Source organism: Microcebus murinus, chromosome 3, assembly GCF_040939455.1.
Source record: "Microcebus murinus isolate Inina chromosome 3, M.murinus_Inina_mat1.0, whole genome shotgun sequence".
In the NCBI taxonomy this organism is placed as follows: domain Eukaryota; kingdom Metazoa; phylum Chordata; class Mammalia; order Primates; family Cheirogaleidae; genus Microcebus; species Microcebus murinus.
The window spans coordinates 92,077,963-92,105,056 of NC_134106.1; the positions used below are offsets into that span (position 1 = coordinate 92,077,963).

At 34.6% G+C, this 27,094-nt stretch overlaps 1 protein-coding gene across 1 annotated transcript in view; it reads right to left on the reverse strand.

Moving 5' to 3' along the window:
* FBXL5 (F-box and leucine rich repeat protein 5) overlaps positions 1-27,094 on the reverse strand; it is a 53,581-nt gene that overhangs the window by 5,672 nt on the left and 20,815 nt on the right. The window contains exons 6-10 of the mRNA XM_012737560.2: positions 25,415-25,540; positions 21,906-22,054; positions 21,232-21,314; positions 19,271-19,996; positions 2,716-2,864 (exon numbers count right to left, since the gene is read on the reverse strand). Of these exons, the coding sequence (XP_012593014.1) occupies positions 2,716-2,864; positions 19,271-19,996; positions 21,232-21,314; positions 21,906-22,054; positions 25,415-25,540 (1,233 nt within the window). The remainder of the gene's footprint in view (positions 1-2,715; positions 2,865-19,270; positions 19,997-21,231; positions 21,315-21,905; positions 22,055-25,414; positions 25,541-27,094) is intronic.

A 27,094-nucleotide genomic window follows, 5' to 3' on the forward strand; every position in this document is an offset into this window, starting at 1 on the left:
TTTAACTTAAATTAGAAACATAAGAGAGCAAATCATCTGAGACTGTGTCACCTCCAAAACTATGAGCTAATCTATGCTAATTTATAAAATATACATGCATTGAAATGTAATTTGGTACAAAAAATTTTATTTTCTATCATTGTTCAAATGCTCTTCATAGCTCTACAACTATGCCATTCCATTTAACACTTCTTAAATGATAATTTTTTAAATGTTGTGGCTAAGAAGCCTTCTTTTATATTCAAATCTTTATCAGTCATGAAAAATCATTCAGAAGAATCCAAATTTGCATTTTATATCAGTGCTTAGTACAATGTCTTGCTCAAGGGAGTTATCGTTTGAATATATGATTACTAATTTATCTTCTCCAAAATCTCTGCTAGTGCTTAAGAAATAGATCATTCTGCTTCACCTACAACTTATTTACTTAATGAGTAATGTTTATCAATACTTCTTTTAGTTAGTAACTTGGTAGTTATGTAGACTTTCTTTTAACAAAATACATTTTTAATTAAACATTACTTTCAAATATTTAAAATATTATTTGTCACCTAAATATGTTTCCTCCTTGCTCTAATACCATGTATTAAAACATATTGAGTACTTTCAGAAATAATAAAAGTAATTTTTAAAAGGGAGGCTCCTAAACATTCACTAATACTATACAAGCTGAGTTGTTTTGAAAGATACTTGCTCAATAGTGTCATTTTGCAAAACTGGATACAATACAACTTCATTCTAACACTTTCTAGGTTGTCCATATGTCCTTTTAAGGAAAAGATTATAACAGAGCATCGCTTTAGGAACAACTATTTGGAACTCTAGAACACAAATTATATGACGAGTCACCCTGTAAACTTTAAAGGATTTCCATTTCCCCCAAATCATGCTTTAATGAGCTATAAAAAAGGAGACTTAATATTGGATTATACAAGCACTGAAATTTCCTTTCAAATCGTTCAAAGTCAGGTATCATCATTAAAATTCATTTATTGAAAATTACTAATCATTTATCCAAAACTTACATTCAACAAAAGAAACACTTTAACATTTATATATCCAAAACCAATTAAGACGAAAAGAATATTGACAAAGTGCAAAATAGTTTAAGTATTCAACTTTATCCTATTTAAATTATTTCAAAAAGTATAAAAATGCATAAACACAAAATAAGTAGGCATAAAAATGAACTGACCCAATCCTCCCATCCCCCCACTGACTTCTATATACCCAAAAATAAATATAACAAATTAAGTTGTTATTCCTAAGCATTTCTATGCTTAAATCAGTATGGAAAATTCAAGAGCCATCTACAAATAAAATTTTATTAATAATTGCTTATTCATTACTTTTGATAATATGTCCCATAAGCCTTAGGAAGTTCACCGCTGAACATGACATAACTGTATGTTAAAAACATAAAGCTCCCTTCTCAAACCCACTAAACTCACAAAAGTAACTGCTTCATTGCATCAATCATACTTTCTTTTTATAGGCTTAGCAAGTTGCAGCTAAAATGACATTCATTTTCACCATTCCTTCACTATACACTGAAGGCCAACAGAGAACAAAGAAATCCTCCAACTTAATGCTAATATATCGAGAACACACGAAGTCATCTCTTGGATAACAATGTGATTCCAAAAATAAGAGAGCTGTGATCTCCTGTTTCCTCATATATATTTTAAAGAAAATCTGATCTCTAAGAAACAGCAGATTTGCTAACTTCTCTACTGCCTGGTATGCCATTACTCCCTCTCGTTTTTCTGGCTCCTATCAATTGTTCTGTCTGAGAAAAATTAAGCTGATTTTCATGTCATCTTAAGATGAATTGGGCACTCAAAGACAACAGTATATGGTATAAAAAGACAGGTGCATAGTAGAATCTGAGCCATCTAAATTTTTTCCCAGTTATAAATTCAGGAAGTTGATTTGCTTACTAATAACTGAGGAGCAGTTTTTTATGCTTCTGGGAAATTCAGTCTCTATGAGTGACTATCAAATACCCAAAAGGACATTGAATGTACTTTGAAAACACATATTCAATCCACTATAGGGTAGAATAGGCTTAAAAAACAAAACAAATCAAGAAATATTTACCTTATTTTTTAAAGTAGGTTTAGGAATCAATTTCCAAAATACTATAGAAATTTTAGTCATTCTAAATCATTTCAGCCTCTTCTCAATGCCATATACTATCTGCTCCTCAATCTTCAGTGACATTTATCGGACATCAAATGCAGACCCTCTGAAACGTCCACGTTACCAAGGTCCTCATTTTTCTACTGCATTTGATAAAGTTGTCTTACAAGGAAAATGAGTGTATCATCCCTAAGAAATCAGTGTATCTAGGACATCAACACCTCTAAATTGTTAATGAGTGCTGTAACACTCTAGAGGAATTCCCAAAGCTTTTTATAAGAATTTTGGTATTTCTATTAACAACTTACCATTTTTAATTAAATTATTATGGGCCTTGAAAATATGGCAGGATATCTGAAATATCTACCTACAAGAAAAACTTACCTTTCAAGAAGCTAATTAATGAAAACATAATTTTTTTAAATTTTAGTAAATTTAAAGAACTAAATCTGAAAGTAAGAGAGTTTGGTAATTAGAAATCTAGAAAACTAAAGAGAAACCATAAAAATTATTAGAACTGCTAAAATTTTTACATTAATTCCTTCAAAATATCTCATTGTTAAAAGGCATTACCGTTAATGTTGTCACAGTAGTAAAAGTATTCATCATTTAGAGAAGGACACGCTGAAACCAAATCCTGCAGGCCTGCACCAGTTACAGTAAGACAACCAGAGAGATTAAGGTGCTCCAAATAAGGCAGCCCTCCTCCCAGAGTCAAAACCCTGTAAGAAAAATAATTTGACAATTAGAATATATTAATCTATGAAAACACATGTATTCCTATGGTCCACTGAAGCGCTGTTTTAAAACACCTTTCAATTTGCTAATGAGAAAATTTCAGTATTTCTGTAAAGCATTTATAACTAATGTCATCCTTAGGCAGGAATACATTTAACTCAGAAAAACTTTCTACATTTTTCCTAAAGACATTCAATAAAGAATGTCTATGAAATTTTTCTTAATAAAAACATTACAGTAACTCAAGTTGTAGAAGAAGTACTGAACTCCGGAGTTGTAATGTTCATTCTCCTACCAGATTGTCTAAGTAAGTAAAAATTATCAAGAAAATTATTGAAGTTTTCAACCTAATGACCAGTTTGGCAGTTCCACAAAAAATTATACAGCCAGCATAAGACCCAGAAATTCCCGTCCTGGGTATATCCCCAAGAGAATTAAAAACATATATGGCTGGGCGAGGTGGCTCAAGCCTGTAATCCTACCACTCTGGGAGGCAAAGGCAGGTGGATCTTTTGAGCTCAGGAGTTCAAGACCAGCCTGAGCAAGAGCAAGAGCAAGACCCTGCCTCTACTAAAAATAGAAAGAAATTAATTGGTCAACTAAAAATACATAGAAAAAAAAATTAGCCGGGCATGGTGGCACATGCCTGTAGTCCCAGTTACTTGGGAGGCTGAGGTAGGAGGATAGCTTGGGCCCAGGAGTTTGAGGTTGCTGTGAGCTAGCTAGGCTGATGCCACGGCACTCTAGCTGGGGCAACAAGAGTGAGACTCTGTCTCCACACACACACACACACAAAATAATATGTGCAGTGGCTCACTTCTGTAATCCCAGCACCTTGGGAGGCCAAGGTGGGAGGAGTACCAAGGAGGCCAAGAGTTTGAGACCAGTCTAGGTAGCACAGCAAGACCCCATTCTCTACCAAAAATTTAAAAAATTAGCCAGGCATGGTGGTGTGTGCCTTTAGTACCAGTTACTCGGGAGACTAAGGCAGAGGATCACTAGAGCCCAGGAGTTTGAGGATGCAATGAGCTATCATATCCCATCACTGTATTCCAGTCAGGGCAATAGAATAAGACCCTGTCCCTCCCCCCAGAAAAACATGTATTTGTGCAAAAACTTGTACATGAATGTTCATAGTAGCATTATTCATAAAAGCCAGAAAGTAGAAATAACCCAAATGTACATTAATTGATGAATAAAATGTGGTATATCCATGCAATTAAAGAGTATAGCCACAAAGTACTGACACATACTATTAATACAATATGCATGAAGTTTACAAACATTATACCAAATCAAAAAAGATTGACTCAAAGTCCACATACTGTGTGATTCCATTAATACTATTATTCCAGAATAGGTAAATCCACAGAGACAAAAAGTAGATTAGTGGTTGCCAGAGGCGGTGGTGGTTGGGTGGAGGGCAGAATAAAAGTGACTGCTAATAAGTTTTCTTTTGGAGATGATGAAACTATTTCTGAATTAGATAGTGGTGATGGTTGAACAACTTTGTAAATACACTAAAAATCACTGAATTAACTGTATACTTAAAAAGGGGTAAATTTTGTGTTATATGGATTACACTTCAATAAAAAAAAAAAACCTAATGGCACACCCTAGAAGAATAAAAACATTTACATAAACGGGATAAAAGGCAGCTAAAATAACAATGGTAAAGCTAAAAAGTATCAAGAACAAAAAATTGACAACATCAATTTTCTGTACAATGATGATTATAACAATATTATAACAGCAAAAACTGGGGAAACTGGAAACAGAAAAGGGATGTCAAAAAAGAATAAATTTACTAAAAAAATTAATTTGATTATGCAGGTACATGGAAATTAGGAAGTAATGTTAAGTAAAAAGTATGTAAGCCATTAAAAAAGATTAGAAGCTGGGCATGGTGGCTCATGCCCGTAATCCTAGCACTCTGGAAGGCCAAGGCAGGAGGATCGCTTGAGGTCAGGAGTTCGAGACCAGCCTGAGCAAGAGCGAGACTTCATCTCTACTAAAAATAGAAAGAAATTAATTAGCCAACTAAAAATATATAGAAAAAATTAGCCAGGCATGGTGGCATATGCCTGTAGTCCCAGCTACTCAGGAGACTGAGGCAGGAGGATCACTTGAGCCCAGGAGTTTGAGGTTGGTATGAGCCAAGCTTACGCCACGGCACTCTAGCCAGGGGAATAGAGTGAGACTCTGTCTCAAAAATAAATAAATAAATAAAAATAAAAGATCTTGGGTGTATCTCAATGCAGAGACCACTTTCGTGTCCTAAAACTTAAAATTTTCAGCAAATAAAGACTAACTGCATGGAATACAAAACTTCATATCACAAGTACACTTGAGCAAACCATTTGTGTTCTTACTGGCCTTACTGAGCTTAGTGAAAAATCAAACAAGTCCAAAAGTAAAGAAGCAATTATAATACTATATGATGAATGCTCTCCTGGGAGTATGTAGAAGGGCCTTGGGAGGTCAGAAAAGGTTTCTCATATGTGACATCTAAACTGTGATAGAAATGACAAACAGAAATTAACCAATAAAGGTATGTTACAATAACCAAAGGCAAGAAAAACATAGTAACCTTAAACTATGAGAAAACAGCTGAATATGTGTGTATGTACATGTCACGTTTATCTATACATTGTCTTTTTTTTGGCAAGATTGAGAATCGGAAGAAGTAAACAGCAAGAGATTTAAGGAAGGTAACAAGAAAATTTTCAGAAGTAAATTAAGGGCAAGAATTTGGGCTTTATCAAAATGGTAGCAGGAGTCACTGAAAGGTTCAGATATCGGAGTAATAAGAAATGCATTTTAGAAAGATCACTCTAGTCTATGTCTTATTACCAATGTCCAGTAGATAGGCATAAGCCTAAAGAGTAAAATGCAAAATGAGGTCGGCGCGGTGGCTCACGCCTGTAGCCCTAGCTCTCTGGGAGGCTGAGGCAGGTGGATTGCTCGAGTTCAGGAGTTCGAAACCAGCCTGAGCAAGAGCAAGACCCCGTCTCTACTATAAATAGAAATTAATTGGCCAACTAAAAATATATACAAAAAATTAGCCGGGCATGGTAGTGCATGCCTGTAGTCCCAGCTACTCGGGAGGCTGAGGCAAGAGGATCGCTTGAGCCCAGGAGTTTCAGGTTGCTGTGAGCTAGGTTGATGCCACGGCACTCACTCTAGCCTGGGCAACAGAGTGAGACCCTGTCTCAAAAAAAAAAAAAAAAAAAAAAAATGCAAAATGAATAATGTACAGGTTCTCCCCTCAACCAAGTAAAGAAACATTTAAACAAAATACTAATAATGTATGCTACTTTAAAAAGTTATAGACATGTATACTAGTTATAGAAATAATGCAAACCAGGGAATGACTCAAAAGTAGCAATCTTAAAAGGAATGAAACAAAATCCAGAATTCAACAATTTATAATTCATATTATCTGGTATCCTATCAAAAACTACTAGACTGATTCAAAGAATCAGAAAAAAATTTCAATAGAAACAGACCAATAAATGATAAACATGATAGAATTAATAGGCTGATTTAAAAAGAATTTTTATAAATATTTTTAGTATACTCAATGATTTAAAAGAAAATATCAACATAATGGGAAAAACAGAAAAATGTATATTTATATATTTCATATTATTTTCTATATTTTTTACATTTACATATATTATATAATACACTTAGTGATCAGTGGGATGATGTCAGGAAGTCTAACATACACAAATTCCCAGCAGGAAACAAGGGAAAAGAAGTAGGAAAAAGAGAAAAGATACTTGAAGACATATTGGTTGAATTTTTCCCCCAATTTTATGGAAGCTACAAAACCACAGATCTAAGAAACTCAACAAATCCTATGCAAGATAACTATGAAGCAAACCACATTAACACATGCCATATGAAAAGCAACAATAAAGAAGAATTTTAAATTGTTTAAAAAAATTGCAATTGTTTAAAAAAACAGCAATGGATTATGTAGAAGTAATATTTTTAGCAAAAATAGCACAAATAGGAGGGGAACAGGCACTTGCTGTTTTAGGATTTTTACTGTATATATTAAGTGGTATAATATGTTTCTCCAGTACAGCTAGAGAAACAACACACATTACATATTAAGAACAAAGATCTGCACAAAAGAAAGATCTATACAAAAGAAACATGGATCTTTACAAAAGAATAAAGAATGCCAGAAAACGTGGATAGTATGTGGGTAAATACAGAAGATTTATTACCCATATTTGTTAAATTTTCTAAAATACAATTGTTTAAAAAAACAGCAATGGATTATGTAGAAGTAATATTTTTAGCACAAATAGGAGGGGAACAGGCACTTGCTGTTTTAGGATTTTTACTGTATATATTAAGTGGTATAGTTATGTTTCTCCAGTACAGCTGCAGAAACAACATACATTACATATTAAGAACAAAGACAAAAAAGTAAATAGATATCTGAGAAATTATGCAAGCTGAAAGATAATGGAATATCTTGAAAGTACTGAAATAAATAAGTCAACCTAGAATTCTATACACCGTAAAATATTTCTAAACTGAAGGTGAAATAAAGATTGTTTTTCAGATAAGAGCTGAGAGAGAAACTGGATAGCTACTTGTAGAAGGCTAAAGCAGGACCCACACCTTTCACCTCTCACAAAAATCAACTCATGCTAGATAACAGACTTAAACCTAAGGTATGAAACTATTAGAATTCTAGAGGAAAATGTTGGAAACACTTTAGAAATCGGCCTAGGCAAAGAGTTTATGAAGAAGTCCCCAAAGGCAATCACAGCAGCAACAAAAATAAATAAATGGGACATGATCAAACTACAAAGCTTCTGCACAGCCAAAGAAACAGTCATGAAAGTAAACAGACAACCTACAGAATGGGAGAAAATTTTTGCATCCTACACATCTGATAAGGGGCTGATAATTAGAATATATTTAGAACTCACGAAAATCAGCAAGAAAAAAAATCAAATGGATTAATAGCAACTCCCTAATCGCTGGAGATTTCAACATCCCACTGACGGCACGAGACAGATCCTCCAAACAGAAAATTAATAAAGAAATAATGGACTTAAACAAAACTCAAGAACAATTGGGTCTGACAGACATCTACAGAACATTCTACCCAAAATCCACTGAATATACGTTCTTCTCATCAGCTCACGGGACATTCTCTAAGATTGACCATATCCTAGGACACAAAGAAAATCTCAAGAAATTTAAAAAAATAGAAATCATACCATGTACCTTCTCAGATCACAGTGGAATAAAAGTAGAAATCAACCCTAACAGAAACGCACATTTCTACACAAAAACGTGGAAATTAAACAACCTCCTACTAAATAATTACTTCGTAAATGAAAAAATCAAGACGGAAATAAAAAAGTTCTATGAAGAAAACGACATTGGAGAGACAAGTTATCAACTCCTCTGGGACACAGCTAAAGCAGTTCTGAGAGGAAAGTTTATCTCCATAAATGCCTATAACCAAAAGACAAGAAGATCACAAATAGACAATCTAATGAAACGACTCAAAGAGCTGGAAAAAGAAGAACAGACCAACCCCAAACCCAGCAGAAGAAGTGAAATCAACAAGATCAAATCATAAATAAACGAAATTGAAAACAGGGAGGCTATTCAGGGGATTAATAAAACAAAAAGTTGGTTCTTTGAAAAAATAAACAAAATTGACACACCATTGGCTAAGCTAACGAAAAGCAGAAAAGAGAAATCTCTAATAAGCTCCATCAGGAATAAAAAAGGAGATATCACAACTGATCCCAAAGAGATATAAGATACAATTTATGAATACTACAAAAATCTTTATGCACACAAACTGGAAAATGTGGAGGAAATGGACAAATTTCTAGAAACACACAGCCTCCCTAGGCTCAACCAGGAAGAAATAGATTCCCTGAACAGACCAATCTCAACAGCTGAAATAGAAACAGCAATTAAAAATCTCCCTAAAAAAAAAAAGTCCCGGTCCAGATGGCTTCACACCTGAATTTTACCATACTTACAAAGAAGAACTAGTACCTATCTTGCAGAAACTATTCCACAACATCGAGAAGAACGGAAACCTCCCCGACACCTTTTATGAAGCGAATATTACTCTGATACCAAAACCAGGAAAGGATGCAACAAAAAAAGAAAACTACAGACCAATATCCCTAATGAATATAGATGCAAAAATTTTCAATAAAATCTTAGCTAACCGAATCCAGACATTTATCAAAAAAATAATCCACCACGACCAAGTGGGCTTCATCCCAGGGATGCAGGGATGGTTCAACATACGTAAATCTATAAATGCAATTCACCACATAAACAGAAGCAAAAACAAAGACCACATGATTCTTTCAATAGATGCAGAAAAAGCTTTTGACAAAATTCAACACCCTTTCATGATACGAACACTTAAGAAAATAGGCATAGAAGGGACATACCTAAAAATGATACAAGCCATATATGACAGACCCATAGCCAACATCATACTGAATGGGGAAAAATTGAAATCATTCCCACTTAGAACTGGAACCAGACAAGGCTGCCCACTATCTCCACTTCTGTTCAACATAGTACTAGAAGTCTTGGCTACAGCAATCAGACAGGAAAATGGAATCAAAGGTATCCAAATAGGGGCAGAAGAGATCAAACTTTCACTGTTTGCTGATGATATGATATTGTATCTAGAAAACCCCAAGGATTCAACCAAGAAACTCCTGGAACTGATCAATGAATTTAGTAAAGTCTCAGGATACAAAATCAATACACAGAAATCAGAGGCATTCATATACGCCAACAACAATCTAATTGAGAACCAAATCAAAGACTCAATTCCCTTCACAATAGCAACAAAGAAATTAAAGTACCTAGGAATATACTTAACCAAGGACGTAAAAGACCTCTACAGGGAGAACTATGAAACACTGATGAAGGAAATAGCAGAGGATGTAAACAAATGGAAATCCATACCATGCTCGTGGATCGGCAGACTCAATATCATCAAAATGTCTATACTACCCAAACTGATCTACAGATTCAATGCAATATCTATTAAAATCCCATCAGCATTCTTCACAGATACAGAAAAAATAATTTTACGCTTTGTATGGAACCAAAGAAGACCCCGAATATCAAGAGCAATTCTAGGCAACAAAAACAAAATGGGAGGCATTAATATGCCAGATATCAAACTATACTACAAAGCTGTAGTAATTAAAACAATATGGTATTGGCACAAAAATAGGAATATTGACCAGTGGAACAGATGTGAGAATCCTGATATAAAACCATCCTCATATAGCCATCTAATCTTTGACAAAGCAGACAAAAACATACGCTGGGGAAAAGAATCCCTCTTCAATAAATGGTGCTGGGAAAACTGGATAGCCACCTGTAGAAGACTAAAACAGGACCCACACCTTTCACCTCTCACAAAAACCAACTCACGCTGGATAACAGACTTAAACCTAAGGTATGAAACTATTAGAACTCTAGAGGAAAAAGTTGGAAACACTCTCCTAGACATCGGCCTGGGCAAAGAGTTTATGAAGAAGTCCCCAAAGGCAATCACAGCAGCAACAAAAATAAATAAATGGGACATGATCAAACTACAAAGCTTCTGCACAGCCAAAGAAATAGTCATGAAAGTAAACAGACAACCTACTGAATGGGAGAAAATTTTTGCATCCTATGCATCCGATAAGGGACTGATAACTAGAATATACTTAGAACTCACGAAAATCAGGAAGAAAAAATCAAATAACCCCATTAAAAAGTGGGCAAAGGACTTGAACAGAAATTTTTCTAAAGAAGACAGAAGAATGGCCAACAAACATATGAAGAAATGCTCAACATCTCTAATCATCAGGGAAATGCAAATCAAAACCACAATGAGATATCACTTAACCCCAGTGAGAATGGCCTTTATCAATAAATCTCCAAACAATAAATGCTGGCGTGGTTGCGGAGAGAGAGGAACACTCCTACACTGCTGGTGGGACTGCAAACTAGTTCAACCTCTATGGAAAGCAATATGGAGATACCTTAAAGCGATACAAGTGGATCTACCATTTGATCCAGCAATCCCATTGCTGGGCATCTACCCAAATGATCCAATGACACTCTACAAAAAAGACACCTGCACTCAAATGTTTATAGCAGCACAATTCATAATTGCAAGGCTGTGGAAACAGCCCAAGTGCCCATCAATCCAAGAATGGATTAATAAAATGTGGTATATGTATACCATGGAGTACTATTCAGCTCTAAGAAACAATGGGGATATAGCACATCTTATATTTTCCTGGTTAGAGCTGGAACCCATACTACTAAGTGAAGTATCCCAAGAATGGAAAAACAAGCACCACATATACTCACCAACAAACTGGCATTAACTGAGCAGCACCTAAGTGGACACATAGGTACTACAGTAATAGGGTATTGGGTAGGTGGGAGTGGGGAGGGGAGCGGGTATATACATACATAATGAGTGAGATGTGTACCATCTGGGGGATGGTCATGCTGGAAACTCAGATTTGTGGGGGGAGGGGGGAAAGGGCATTTATTGAAACCTTAAAATATGTACCCCCATAATATGCCGAAATAATAATAAAAAAAAAAAAGAGCTGAGAGAATTCATTGCCAAAAGACTTAAACTGCAAAAAATGTTATGGCAACTTCTGCAGGCAGAAGAAAAATGACAGCAAATATTAAATAGAAACATGGATCTATACAAAAGAATAAAGAATGCCAGAAAACGTGGATAGTATGTGGGTAAATACAGAAGATTTTTTACCCATATTTGTTAAATTTTCTAAAATACAATTGTTTAAAAAAACAGCAATGGATTATGTAGAAGTAATATTTTTAGCAAAAATAGCACAAATAGGAGGGGAACAGGCACTTGCTGTTTTAGGATTTTTACTGTATATATTAAGTGGTATAGTATTATTTTAGGATAGAAAGAGATAAATTGAAGATGCATACACAAATGATAAAACAGTAATTATAAATCTTAAAGGGTGCACATGTATAAAGATGTAATCTGAGACAACAATATAAAGGGGGTGAAAGAAAGATGTTACCAGAGCAGTTTCATATACTTAGGCACTAAGTTGGTTATCAAGCTAGGCTGCTTTAAGTTCAAGCTTCAATTGTATTCTCAAGGTAATGACTAAGAAAATATTAATAAAAAAAAAAATTTTAAAAGAAAACAATAAAGAGAAATTAAATGAGTACACTATAAAAAATCAGCTAAATAGAAAATGAGTAATAGAGGACACAAGAAAAAATATATATAATGATAAGGGGAAAAAATAGTTAACAGGACACAAGTAAATCCTTTCTTACCAAATAATTGCTTTAAATGTAACTACAATCAAATCCTCTTACTAAAAGGTAAGAGAATGTCAGATTGGATAAAGAAAACATGATCTATCTATATACTGCATACATGAAACTCAATTTACATACAAAGACACAAAGAGGTTGACACAAAGTAAAAGAATGGAAAAAGACATTCCAAACAAAAAGTAACCAAGGGCCTGGTGGTTCACACCTGTAATCCTAGCACTCTGGGAGGCAGAGGTGGGAAGATCACTCAAGGTCAGGAGTTCGAAACCAGCCTGAGCAAGAGTAAGACTCCGTCTCTACTATACATAGAAATAAATTAACTAGCCAACTAATATATATGGAAAAAAATAGCCGGGCATGGCGGTGCATGCCTGTGGTCCCAGCTACTCAGGAGGCTGAGGCAGCAGGATCGCTCAAGCCCAGCAGTTTGAGGTTCCTGTGAGGTAGTCTGATGCCACAGCACTCTAGCCCGGGCAACAGAGTGAGACTCTGCCTCAAAAAAAAAAAAAAAAAAAAGTTTACAAGAGACAAAGATTATATATTAATAAAAGGTTGAATCCACCAATAAAACAATTATAAACACATATGGACCTAACAGAGCCCCCAAATATATAAAACAAAAATCGAAAGAACTGAAAGGAAAAATACACAGTTCTACAATATTTGGAGACTTCAATACTTCATTTTCCATGACAGATGGAACAAATAGAAGCTCAGTAAGGAAACAGAGAACTTGAACAACACTACAAACCAATTACAGCTAACAGACATACAGAGCACTACACCACCCAACAACAGCAGAATACATACTCTATTCAAGTGCACAAACAATATCTTAAGCATGGATCATATGTTTGGCCAAAAACAAGTCTTTTTTTCTTTTTTGAGAGTCCCACTTCACTCTGTCAGAGTGCAGTGGCATCACTGCAGCTCTTCACAACCTCAAACTCCCAGGCTCAAGTGATTCTCCTGCCTCAGCCTCCGAGTAGCTGAGACTACAGTCACATGCCACTATATCCAGCTAATTTTTCTATTTTTTGTAGACACAGGGTCTTGGTCTTGGTCATGGTCAGGATAGTCTCAAACTCCTGACCTCAAACAATCCCCCCACCTCAGACTCCCAGAGTGCTAGAATTGATTACAGACATTAGCCACCATGCCTGGCCCCAAAACAAGTCTTAAATGTAAAAAGATTAACATCACATACAGTGTTTTTCTGATCAAAAAAGAAATTACAAAGGAAAATGAGATGAATTAAAACAAAAAGCAACATACCAAAACTTCTGGGATGCAGGGTGAAGAGAGAAATGTATAGCTGTAAATGTAAACATTAAAGAAAAAAAAGCAAGCAAGCAATCTAATAAATAACCTAACTATACACCTCAAGAAATTAGAAAAAGAAACCAAAAGCCAAAAGAAGAAATAACAAAGACTAGAACAAAGATAAATAAAACAATGAATATAAAAATGAAAAAATTCAACAAAAGTTGGTTCTCTGAAAATATTAACAAAATTGGCAAACCTTTAGCTAGAGTAACTAAAAAAAAAAAAAAAAAATAGGTGAAAAGGCACAAATTACCAAAGTCAGAAATGAAAGTTAGGGACATTACTGCTGATTTTACAAAAATAAAAAGGATTATAAAAAGCTGGGTGTGGTGGTGCATACCTGTAGTCCCAGCTACTTGGGAGGCTAAAGTGGGGGGATTGCTTGAGCCCAGGAGTTAGAGGCCAGCCTGGGTAACATAACAAAACTAATTTTACAACAGTATTTTTATAATTTCATGATCATCTCTTTAAAAAATTGTGTATATGTGCATGTGTGTGTATGATATAATACTATGGGACAACTGTCTGACAACAAATTGGATGACCTAAATGAAATGTACAAATTCCCAGAAACACAAAAAGTACCAAAACTGACTCAAGAAGAAACAGAAAATCTGAATTGACCTATAACAAGAAGATTGAATCAGTAATCAAAAATCTCCCAACAAAGAGGCTAAAAGCAGATAGCTTCGCTGGTGAATTCTATTAAACATTTTAAAAATAAAATTTTATCAACTTTTAACATATGAAAATCAATCAACATAATACATTACATTAATAGAATAAGGGAAAAAATATAATCATCTCAACTGATTCAGAAAAAGCATGTAACAAAACTCAACACTCAGCAAACTAAAAATAAAAGGGCATTGCTTCAACATGGTAAAGGCCATATATGAAAAACTTATAGCTCACATCATACTCAATAATGGTGAAAGACTGAAGATTTTACCTAAATTTAGAAACAAGGTAAGGATGCCCATTATTGCCACTTCTATTTAACACAGTACTAGAATTTCTAGCCAGAGTAATTAGACAAGAAAAAGAAATAAAAGACATCGAAATTAAAAAGAAGTAAAATTTTCTCTGTTTACATGATACAATCTTATACTGAGAAAACCCTACAAGACTGCCCAAAAATCCTGTTAGAACTAACAAACTCGGTAAAGTAGCAGGATACAAAAATCAACACACAAAACTCAGTTACATTTCTATACACCAACAATTAATTCAAAAAACAAATTAAGAAAATAATTTCATTTACAGTAGCATCTAAAAGTATAAATACTGAAGAACAGATTTGTGCACGGTGGCTCATGCCTGTAATCCCGGCACTTGTGGGATGCTGAGGTGGGAGGGTAGCTTGAGGCCAGGAGTTTCAGATAAGCCTAGGCAACATAGTGAGATCCCCATCTCTACAAAAAATTTAAAAATTAGTTGGGTGTGGTGGTGCACACCTGTAATCCTAGCTACTCAGGAGGCTGAGCCAAGAGGATCACTTAAGCTGGGGAGTTGGAAGTTGCAGCAAGCTATGTTTGTGCCACTGCACACCAGCCTGGGCAACAGAGACCTTGTCTCAAACAAAAAAAAAAAAAAAAAAAAAAGGAAAGAGAAGGAGGAACAGGGAAGGAGGAGAGGAAAGAAAAGAAAAAATTCAACCCAAAACTTGTACATTGAAAACTACAAAAGATTGCTGAAAGAAATTAAAGAAGAATGAAAACAAAGATTGAAACAAATACTTGCATGTCAAGGTTCACAGAAGCATTATTCACAATAGGCAACAAACTGATAAACAAAATGTGGTATATAAATACAGCTATAAAATTCTACTATAAAAAGAAATGAAGTCCTAATACATGCTACAACATTAATAAACCTTGAAAACATGCTAAGCGAAATAAGCCAGAAAAGAACATGTATTTTATGATGGGCACTAAGAAAGTTAAGCATTTAGATAAGAGGCTGTTTTTAAATTAACTGACAAGATTTATTTTATTTCATTTCTTAAAAAGCCATAAAACATTGTATTAAAATTACACAATCCTATCTGTTCCCTATGGCTTCAATCTAGTTTACAACCTTGAGTAACCTACATTTTTACAGTCAATCCTTTTTTTTTTTTTTGAGACAGAGTCTCGCTTTGTTGCTTTATTGCCCAGGCTAGAGTGAGTGCGATGGCATCAGCCTAGGTCACAGCAACCTCAAACTCCTGGGCTCAAGCAATCCTCCTGCCTCAGCCTCCCGAATAGCTGAGAGTACAGGCATGCGCCACCATGCCCGGCTAATTTTTTTTTCTATATATATATTAGCTGGCCAATTAATTTCTTTCTGTTTATAGCAGAGATGGGGTCTCACTCTTGCTCAAGCTGGTGGTTTCAAACTTCTGACCTCAAGCAATCCGCCCACCTCGGCCTCCCAGCCTCCCAGAGTGCTAGGATTACAGGCATGAGCCACCGAGCCCGGCCTTAATCCTCTTTTAATAAGCCCCATATTACCAATTTACCAAAACTCGTGCTACCCATCCAGAATAAAACACAAATGACTAATGCAGAAGGATATACTGAATGCTCCCAACTAGCATACCTGAACATATGTGGTCCCATAAGTTATATGTTTATATTAGTTGTATTTGTTCTCAAACCTACGGACACACAAGTTGTACTTATTACTGTAACTGACTAAACCACTTTTTAAACTGATACAATTAATGCAAAAAAGAATTGCTCCTAAAAATTACATTTATATTTTCTATTTCCTTAGCCAGCTTCTGAGGAAATGCATACAAAGTCTTATAGCCGAGCACGGTGGCTCACGCCTGTAATCCTAGCACTCTGGGAGGCTGAGGTGGGAGGATCGCTCAAGGTCAAGAGTTCAAGACCAGCCTGAGCAATAGCCAGATCCCGTCTCTACTATAAATAGAGAGACATTAATTGGCCAACTAAAAATATATAGAAAAAATTAGCCGGGTATGTTGGCGCATGCCTGTAGTCCCAGCTGCTTGGGAGACTGAGGCAGAAGGATTGCTTGAGCCCAGGAGTTTGAGGTTGCTGTGAGCTAGGCTGACACAATGGCACTCTACCCCGGGGAAAGAGTGAGACTCTGTCTCTGAATAAATAAATAAATAAATGATTTAGAAGGAGTCCTTCATGATAAAGTTTAATTAAAATGAGACAATTTTTTTTATTAAATCCAAACTTTTTTTAAAAATGAGACAATCTGTACTCAGACTGAAGACTTTTTCAATTAGCCACAGATAAGACAGATCCTGTGTATTCCTCTGTTCCCCAAATGAATTCTTACTTTATTTCAAATGCATTCAAACTGTTTTATTCAAGAATACTTCATATGCAAACTCCTCTCCACTACTCATGAAAACCCAAAGGAGGAAATGCAACTCATTTCCAATCCCAACACAGTAAATTATCCATTTATTTCTTTCTAAGGTTAAGAGTATGAGAACTTGTTAATAATCAGTGCCAAAAATCATACCATGAAACAACACCTAAAAACCATTTTCTTTTTTCTTCAAGTTTCACTTAGGAAATTAATACTCTCCCTTATCAGGAAGTGAGGAGGAAAACACTTTGGTATTCAAGTAAAATCTTACAATTCTCCTTTTAGATGAAGTATCCCCCCTTCTAGTGTTTTCAGAATCTTACACCAGAACAGTTTCTAAATCTTTTCTCACTGAAAGCAAAAAAAAAAAAAAATCTCTTAATTAGATTCATCAAAATTCTGTCTTTGAAATCAATTTTTAACTAAAATTTTAATAAGTCTTGGGTTATTGTGAAAACCACCTAAAATACTAAGAAAACATAGGAAAACTGCCACAGGGTCAGAAATCATCTCAGCTAATATTACAAAGATTGTACATATTACTTCTCTGAACAAACACTAAAACTGGTCATGTTGAAAATGCAACTGAACAAAGCCTCAAATAAATTTTAATAAGGTATGATGGTAATCAAAAAAGATAATGGCAATGAAAAATGAATTTTTAGGTTTTAAATTGGACCAAGTTGCATTCAAAAACAATAAAATTATTGCAGTTAGGAATATAGACATAATAAAATTTTTAAAAAGAATAAAACTCAGAAAAAGGTTACCTTTGCTTTTTATTTTTTTAACTTTTATACACTTGGGTTTGAACAAATAGAAAATTAATGGAATGATGCAAAGCAGCCAAACCACAGTAATGGTAGTTACCTCAGGGGAAAACACTGTTGGTTATTGTAAAAGACTTATAAAAGGTTTTTACAATAATTTCATATTAAATATCTTTTACAATGGTAGAGCGTATTAGATTTTGTGCTGGAAGAATTTTTTGTTATAAAATATCTGACTGACACCTCACTATTAAAGAGAAACATGCAATCAATTTCCAAAGGCTCATATCAAAGATAATCAATTATTGCACAGCAGATGCAGCTTGTTGAAAACCTACTGTGTATCATTGTTAGATGCTTTATACATATTCATAAGCCTCACAATAACATTAAGTATTTTGCACAAAGCCAATTATACAGAAAAAAATCAGCATCAACCTGGCCCCAAAGTCAGTGAACCATGGTATTTTCTCCAACATTGTGCCTAACAGTACTCATAATCTAACACAGTTTCAAGTGGGTCCTATAAAACATAAAGTATACCATGGCTTTTAAGAACAGCTACCTCTCTGGGTTGATGAATGTTTCCTCTCCCTCCACCTGTACTTTCCTCTAGGGAAACAAAGAAGTTTAATTTAATCTACTAAACATTGTGCTTACAAAAACAAGAGAAAATGTATAACTTCTTCTATGTTTCTTTATGACTTAAGAAAGCAATAGAAAGTAAGTAGATTATGATCAAGGACCCAAAATTCTAAACTCTAGCTCTGCTGTGCTTTGGTTTTTGTAAACACTAAAGGCTGCATAATGGCACTAAATTACCTCTATGGACATTCTATATTTCTCAAAATCCTCAATATAAAATAATAGCAACACAAAATGGTATACATATTTTCTTCTGTTATATGTCCTTAAGGGTAAAAAATTATATCTTATTCATCCACTAAAGTACCTTAAAAATGTGATACAGCCATTTAATAAGTATTTATTTAATCCTTAAAATTTATGCTCTTCCATATATCTCAATGGATTTGAACTGACTAAAATGAAACTTCATGTTGATATCAGAAGTTACACTGTTCTGGCCAGGCACGGTGGCTCATACGTGTAATCCTAGCACTCTGGGAGGCCCAGGTGGGAAGATCACTCAAGGTCAGGAGTTCGAAACCAGCCTGAGCAAGAGTGAGACCCCGTCTCTACTAAAAACAGAAAGAAATTAATTGGACAACTAAAAATATATAGGAAAAAAAAATTAGCTGTGCATGGTGGCGCATGCCTATAGTCCCAGCTACTTGTGAGGCTGAGGCAGAAGGATCACCTAAGCCCAGGAGTTTGAGGTTACCCGTGAGCTAGGGAGATGCCACAGCACTCTAGCCCAGGCAACGGAGTGAGACTCCGTCTCAAAAAAAAAAAAAAAAGAAAAAAGAAAAAAGAAGTTATACTGTTCCAACACTCTGAATTAGGGCAGATTTTGATTAATCCTTTTGTTTAAGTAAAGCAACTAAAAGGAATGACTTAAAAATTTTTATATTCCATTTGAAAATAGAACATGTACATTTCCTAATACTCTGGAACAGATTACTCACCTGAGACCATGGTCTGTGATCTGGTAACATCCAGACAGACTGAGAAACAGAAGTACACGTCCAGTCTCTTGATCAGATTTTTCACTCCCAAAGTAAATTAAGTCTTTTCCCCTAGGCAGTCTAGTCCTTGACACTTTTCCACACATTGCAGAAGACTCTGGGAGTGCTGACATAGTTCTTAAAGCTGTTCCTGTACAACAAAATGAATGACCACAATATGCAAAGGCTGGAGAAGCACAATGCTGTTGCCAACAGACACTAGTCCTTAGTCCAACAATATCCTTACTGTAACAACAAGAGGTGGAACAACTAAAATTGGATGCTGTTTCCATTACACAAAGACTTTCGACATTTCTGTGTCTCCATTCTACAGCATCTTCAATATCAGCCAAATCATCAGCATCTAACATCCACACATAAGGAGAAGTGAAATTTTCAGCAGAAACAGGCTTAGTCCAGGGGTGTTCATTGTCTATTTCTTCTCCAATGCCCTTGTTAGTTAAATCGTGCAAACAGGCAAACTGTTTGGTGGACTGCATGGTAGTGTCTTTATTTTTCCACATAGATGAAGTGATTTTGCTTGTAGAAGTTTTCAAAAAGCCACTCTGATGAGATGTCAGAGTTCCAAGAGCTCTGGAAATCTTCTCTAGGGCTGTATCTGTGATTTTCTCACAACCAGACAGATCCAGATGCCGAAGTCTCTGGCAGCAACCAAGCCAAGACCAACTAAAATTAAGAGGTAAAAAGAATATTAATGGATATTGTTAAATTCTTCAAAAGCATTCAACTATACGTATGTAGATGAAAACTAGAAGAAAGATTTTTATATCTAATATAATCACTCAAACATTTACTGACTATCTATTGTCAAGCACTATTTTTGATGCCAGGAACACAAAAATACAATGAGAGTAATTAGTAACTAGGAGTATTGCTAACCTAACAGGATAGGATGGGAGAAGGATAAGGATGGTAGAGACTTAAGTTTATCATTCTAAAAGTAACCAGTAGGCCGCCGGGTGTGGTAGCTCACACCTGTAATCCCAGCACTCTGGGAGGCCTAGGTGGGAGGATTGCTCAAGGTCAAGAGTTTGAGACCAGCCTGAGCAAAAGCGAGACCCCGTCTCTATTAACAATAGAAAGAAATTAATTGGCCAACTAAACATATATAGAAAAAATTAGCTGAGCATGATGGCGCAAGGCTGTAGTCCCAGCTACTTGGGAGGCTGAGGCAGAAGGATTGGACTGCTTGAGCAAAGAAGTTTGAAGTTGCTGTGAGGTAGGCTGACGCCATAGTACTCTAGCCCGGCCAACAGAGTGAGACTCTTTCTCAAAATAAATAAATAAAAAATAAAAGTAACCAGTAAAAGAGAGGTTGTCTGTACATGAAATAAAGAGAATAACTAATGATTAGCAGAGCAAAATCCACAAGTAACAAGCTCTAGGAATTGACAGAGCCTTATTAGCCAGAGTAGAGTATACTCATCCCACTGAAAGAGGAAAAAAGGTGCTGATATAAATGCTAGGGTGGGAAAGAGGAAGTGAGCTAGAATACAGGAGAAATTGGTAGTATCAAAGGAAATACACTCTTTGAAAAGTATAGCTTTAACAAAGTGACACTATTTCAGAGTAACTGTGAAGAATGTAAGAAGGAGCTCTGCCAAATGGCCCTTAGAGCCCAACTGAAACTAAAACTTCTTAAAAGCATAATATCAACCTACATAGTTGCACAGCAAGGCTCAAAGACCTAGACACAATATAGGATTGTAGAGAGTTAAAGATAATCCAAATAGGAGTTTTGGATGAGCTGGGACTTGTGAGGAAGAGTCAAAGAACTGGAAGCTGCTATCCAGTTACAACCATACATGACTGAGATTTGATAGTAAAAAATAATAGTATGATTAAACTGTAATTATATAAATGATAATTTTGCTATATTTAAATATTTAAACACAACTAACCTGTCAAACGCAGAATCTGAAATGTCAGTTTGGGTAAGATCCAGATGCTCCAGGTTAGGACAAAGCTCTAAAATCTGCCTAACCTATGGAGGATGGGGGTGGACATTGTCAATATGAAGATCTATAGACTTTTAATTAGATAACAAATAACTGTTAGTATATACAATCCAATGGTTCTCAAATGTCTGTGTAACAAAAAATCAATTGAACAGTGCACTAAAAATATTCTAGGCTCAAATCCCTGAGAATCTCTTTTAGTAGTTATGAGAATAAACCCAAGAAATTTACATTTTTAAGGAATACCCAAGGAGATTCTGATGTAGGAAGTCACATTATACACTTTTATAAAACAGTGATTTCCTCTCACTTGCCCATATTACCATGCCTTACATATTATAAACAATCATATAAAACTAGGTTTCATCACTTGAAACTAAATGTTTAACCTCTCCTAGTCTCAGTTTCCGCATCTGTAACATATAGGCAGTATCTATGCTACAAAGATTGTGAGAACTGAAATGAAATAACATGAAAGCTAGCAGTGTATGCCTACTCAAGGGAAGGCACTCAATAATTGGGGTTTTTTTCCCTTAATTAAACTCAGGAATAAGCAAATCAAAGTTATATCATTGCTATTTTTCTTAATACCCCCACTAGTGCTAATTTATACATACCATTTTGCTGGAAACTGCAGAGCTGTATGCTAATACTAAAGTTTTTACAGAAGTACCAACATATGGCAGAACATTATGAATTAAGCCATGGAGTAAACGTTTTTCCATTTGTGCAATGCTGATAGCAATTGATTCCTCTGCAGACTCTTCTGTAAAAATAAATTTAAAAGTCTAAGAACTTGATACACTAATTATAATCAGGCTATTCAAGGATATACCAAATCATTAAATATGAAATACTTTGCTATCCTTATACTCCCTTATGTAAATAATTTCATTTTTAGGTAATGAAAAAAGTTTTGGAAAAAAACTGTAAATACTGAAAGAATGGTAAAAGTTCTCCAAGAGAACAGAATATATATCAAAAGAAAAATGATCCACAGTAAAAGCACCATCAGTTATTCTACCTAAATAAAAAGGACACAGAGCTAGAAGAGATTTGCAACTCAACTAAATTAGCCTGATCATAATGAGTCAAGCAAGTATGAGTCAAGAAAGATACTTCAGAATTTTTAAGAAGTTGAAAATGAGTTTGCGTTTTTAGTTTCTGTAAAGCTTGGATGTTTATAACAGGATGCACAGGATGTGTAACAACAACCACAATGAAAAAACTACAAACTCCAATTTGATATAACAAAAACACACTATACTAAAAAGAACAAACTAATAATTTTATTGCCTTTTTCGGTACCCTAATAATATTATGCTTACCTAAAGACCTAACATGAATGTCTCTAAACATAAAAGAGTTTTAACAGAGTAAGTTCAGGAAGTCTCATTTAAAACAAAACTGAGTACAGCTGACAAAAAGAATGTAAGTAGAAAGAATAATTACTCAATTTGCTACCCCCATAATATTCTGAAATTTTAAAAAAAATGAATTTGCTACTAAATGGTTCATTTATAGATATTATCCTAAATTCCTCTTTTACCAAGATATATATATATAATATATAAAGAGTTAAAAATTACTTTAATGAACTCTATTTATTCTATTCTATTACCAAGCCATTCTTTTGTTTCTGTAGCCTTTACTATCTAAATATGTGTACTACTTACTGTGAAATCTGTTAATTTATTTTTTTCAGTATATAATAGTTGTACATATTTTGGGGGTACATGTGCTATTTTGATGCCTGTATATAATGTGTAATAAGCAAATCAGGGTAATTTGGACTGTGAAATCTTTAAAAGAAAATTATACATTCTATGAAAAATAACTTCTCTGCAAGACTAGTAAAGACAGCTAGTCTTTACTGGAAAAGCAGGAAAAGCTCTGAAGTAGATGGCAGATCCAAAGTTTAGTCTTAAATGCACTAATCAACAGAACAGATTTATTATCTTTAAAAGGCTCAATTTTTATAGTATAAACCTTTCTTTTTCAATATTGAAGGCAAACAATAGTTTTCACTTTGGCTATCTTCAAGTGTTGAGACATATACACTGAGTTTGGTAAAGGCTTTAAAATTCTTATGGATATTATATATTTTCTAGAATAAGTGGAGTCTTCCTTAAGTTGACGTCTGAGCAAAGACCTCACCTTCTTCAGGTCTTTGTTCAAATTTTTCAGGGGACCTTAACTAATCACTCTATTTAAAACTGTAACTTCTGGGCTGGGCACAGTGGCTCATGCCTGTAATCCTAGCACTCTGGGAGGCCAAGGTGGGCGGATTGTTCGAGGTCTGGTGTTCAAAACCAGCGTTAGCAAGAGTGAGACCCTGTCTCTACTATAAATAGAAATTATTTGGCCAACTAATATATATAGAAAAAATTAGCCGGAGACAGCAGGATTGCTTGAGCCCAGGAGTTTGAGGTTGTTGTGAGCTAGGCTGACACCATGGCACTCACTCTAGCCTGCGGAACAAAGCGAGACTACATACATACATACATACATACATACATACATACATACATACATACATCATACATACATACATACATCTGTAGTTTCTTTCCCTACTTGCTAGTATGCTTTCCCTTCTTTTTCTCCACACCATTTATCATCATCTAACACAGCATATATTTTACCTTTTTTTACTGTCTGCCTCCCTACTACAAATTTTAAGCTGAACAAGGCCAGGTTTTTTTATTTTTCCATTTCTTTCATACCTAAAACAATGCCTGCCATAGCACATCACCAAATCTAATTGGAATAGAATTCTTCCTTATATAGTACCTCACGAACTTTTATTTATACCAAAATGTGGCATCTTCGTTTCATAAAAATGAACCACTTTTCTTGCTGAAATAATAATCTTTCTACCTATAGTTCTTACTTTTCATATGTTTAGTTCTTTCACCAGACCAGATTACCTTTCTTTTTTTTTTTTTTGAGACAGTCTCGCTCTGTTGCCCAGGCTAGAGTGCCGTGGCGTCAGCCTAGCTCACAGCAACCTCCAACTCCTGGGCTCAAGCGATCCTTCTGCCTCAGTCTCCTGAGTAGCTGGGACCACAGGCATTCACCACCATGCCCAGCTAATTTTTTCTATGTATTTTTAGTTGGCCAATTAATTTCTTTCTATTTTTACTAGAGACGGGGTCTTGCTCTTGCTCAGGCTGGTTTCGAACTCCTGACCTTCAGCGATCCTCCTGCCTCAGCCTCCCAGAGAGCTAGGATTACAGGCATGAACCACGCACCCGGCCAGATTACCTTTCTTAAGTGGGCAGTTTTATAAATAAAACTTCCTACCGTTTCAGTTTTACCAAGTAGAAAAATATCTCATCTGTTAATTTTTTACTATTTCATCATCTTTTAGTAATTATTATCTAGAATAGTATCCAAGACAGAATTTGTCTTCCTCTGTCTTACTCCCAAAAAGCTTCTCTCTGCACCTCTATTACATAGCACTTTTCATTATGTACCTTAAAAATTATATTTTCTAAATTCACCCCCATTTCTGAGTTCCTTAAGGGTAGGAATAAAGTCTTATGCACCCTAAACTCTCAATGCTCAGTGAACAGCTGCACTAGTTATAATTCCCTATAAACACTCTACATATCTATCTATCTATCTATCTATCTATCTATCTATCTATCTATCTTACTTCTTCATTCTACAACAACCTTATGAGGCAAGTGTTATGACTGTTCATGAATCAGTAAGTAGACTCAACAGCTTCATCTTCCTTCCTTTGGGCCACAGATGACCCAATCAATAAATACTGTTCAACTGATCATTTAAAATAGCCCTAAAAGACATACTGTAAACTATAAGGTACTATAATGAATGTACATTACTTCCATAAGGAAAAAAGGCATCAATTTCTAGTTTTTTATTTTAATATAAAAACAAATGGGAAACAACCCTATAAAGATTTTTTAAAATCTTAGAATTTTAAAAATTTTAAATTTTCTTATTATTCCTTCTAATTGTAAGAAGTAGTAGGCTTAGAAATACCAGTTTCTTTAGAAAACACAAAACATATAAATCTTAACACCTAGTGATTAGAAGTACTTAACATAACATCATTAAAACACCACGTCATAATTTTAATTCTAAACATGCTTACCAGATTCATCTATGTCAGCATCTTCATCCCATTCATGAAAAGCACGACTTTCATCTTTCCTATTTTTCACCCATTCCTCATCAGGTTCAGTATCAAGCTCATTTGCAGGGCCACTATACCAGTCACCTACTCAATTAATAAACAAATAAGAACAACAAAATAAAATTAGACTGCCTGTTTTTATAAAAAAACTAACTTATTTACAATAAAAACTCTCTACACACAGAAAATATCTGAGCCCTAGGCAATGGGCCAGGTATTTTTAGAAATATTTAATGATAGTGAAAAAAAAAAAACTAAATAAGCATTGGATTCAATTTCGGACATACTGAAAAGAACTATGACTATGTGGGTTTGATTAACAATAATAATTAACCAATAGTTCCTACTTTCTCAAAGTAAAACCTTTCTGAAACTATGGAAATAGAACAATAACTACAAAAATTTACATACTCTGCTATGTACTTGCTTTGTAGCTATTCTCTATACAAGAAGTTTTTCAATTGTCTTTTACTGTTATAAACTTAACGGTTATAATCATGTCTATAAGTAATTATCAATAATCTTGCATACAATTTTAGAAATCACTGAAAAACAACATAACATTTTCCCCTACTGTGGCTTCATACTAGCTCCTGCAACATCATGATAGTTAATTTGATAGTTAATCTAACAAACAAAAGGTTTGTTATGATAAAAGGTTATGACAGTTAATCTAACAAACAAAAGGAGGCAGAACTTTCTACTCTGTAGTGAATCAGTCAGCAATTCAGAAATAGGTGGGAACAGAAGTCAAAGGGAAAGATAAAGATAAACCATAAATTCACAGTTCCAGGAGAATGTGTTACAATTAATTATATGATAGCAAAGTGAGAGATAATGTAGAATTTACTGAACTCTGAACTCTTAACATTACATCTAAACTAGAATTTCTCAACCTTGACACTACTGACACTTTGTGCCAGGCAATTATTTGTTGGGGGAGGGGGGCTGTCCTATAGACTGTAGGGTGCTTAGTAGCAACCTTGGTCTCCACCTACTAGATATCAGTATAATACCCAAATATAATACCCAAATATGGGACAAATATAAATGTCTCCAGACATTTCAAATGTCCCCTGGAGGGGGGTAAAAATTAATTCTGATTGAAAACCACTCAAAACAAATACAATAAATAAATAAAAACCCTTTTATTGGAATTTTTGTTTAAACATATTAAAAACAGAAAAAGTATTTTAAGATTAGAGTGACTTCATGGAAGTTATTAGCATAGCATTATCACATTTGACACTCATATCAAATCGTATCTAATTAATTCTTAACTAATTCTTAAAAATTAAAAATAGCTGGACAAAAAGTATTTGATACATCCATGTTTGCCTTATTTGACTTTTCACTCAATATTTCATTATTTTAAAATTAACAGAAAAAATTATTCCACATAAAAAATAACAATTCTAATCATTTAGATCATATAAATCTACCTAGTACTACAAATAGCTTCACTCAAAAAACATTAAATATCTAATTGCTTATCTTAAAAGTGCTATATTTTATTGTGACAAATAAAACTGCTTTTAAATAACACTCATAATTTAAATCAGGTATAAAGTCACAAGTAGAAATCTACAAAAAAAATTAATGTGTAATTTTGAGGCTAATACTCACCTAGAAGAAATT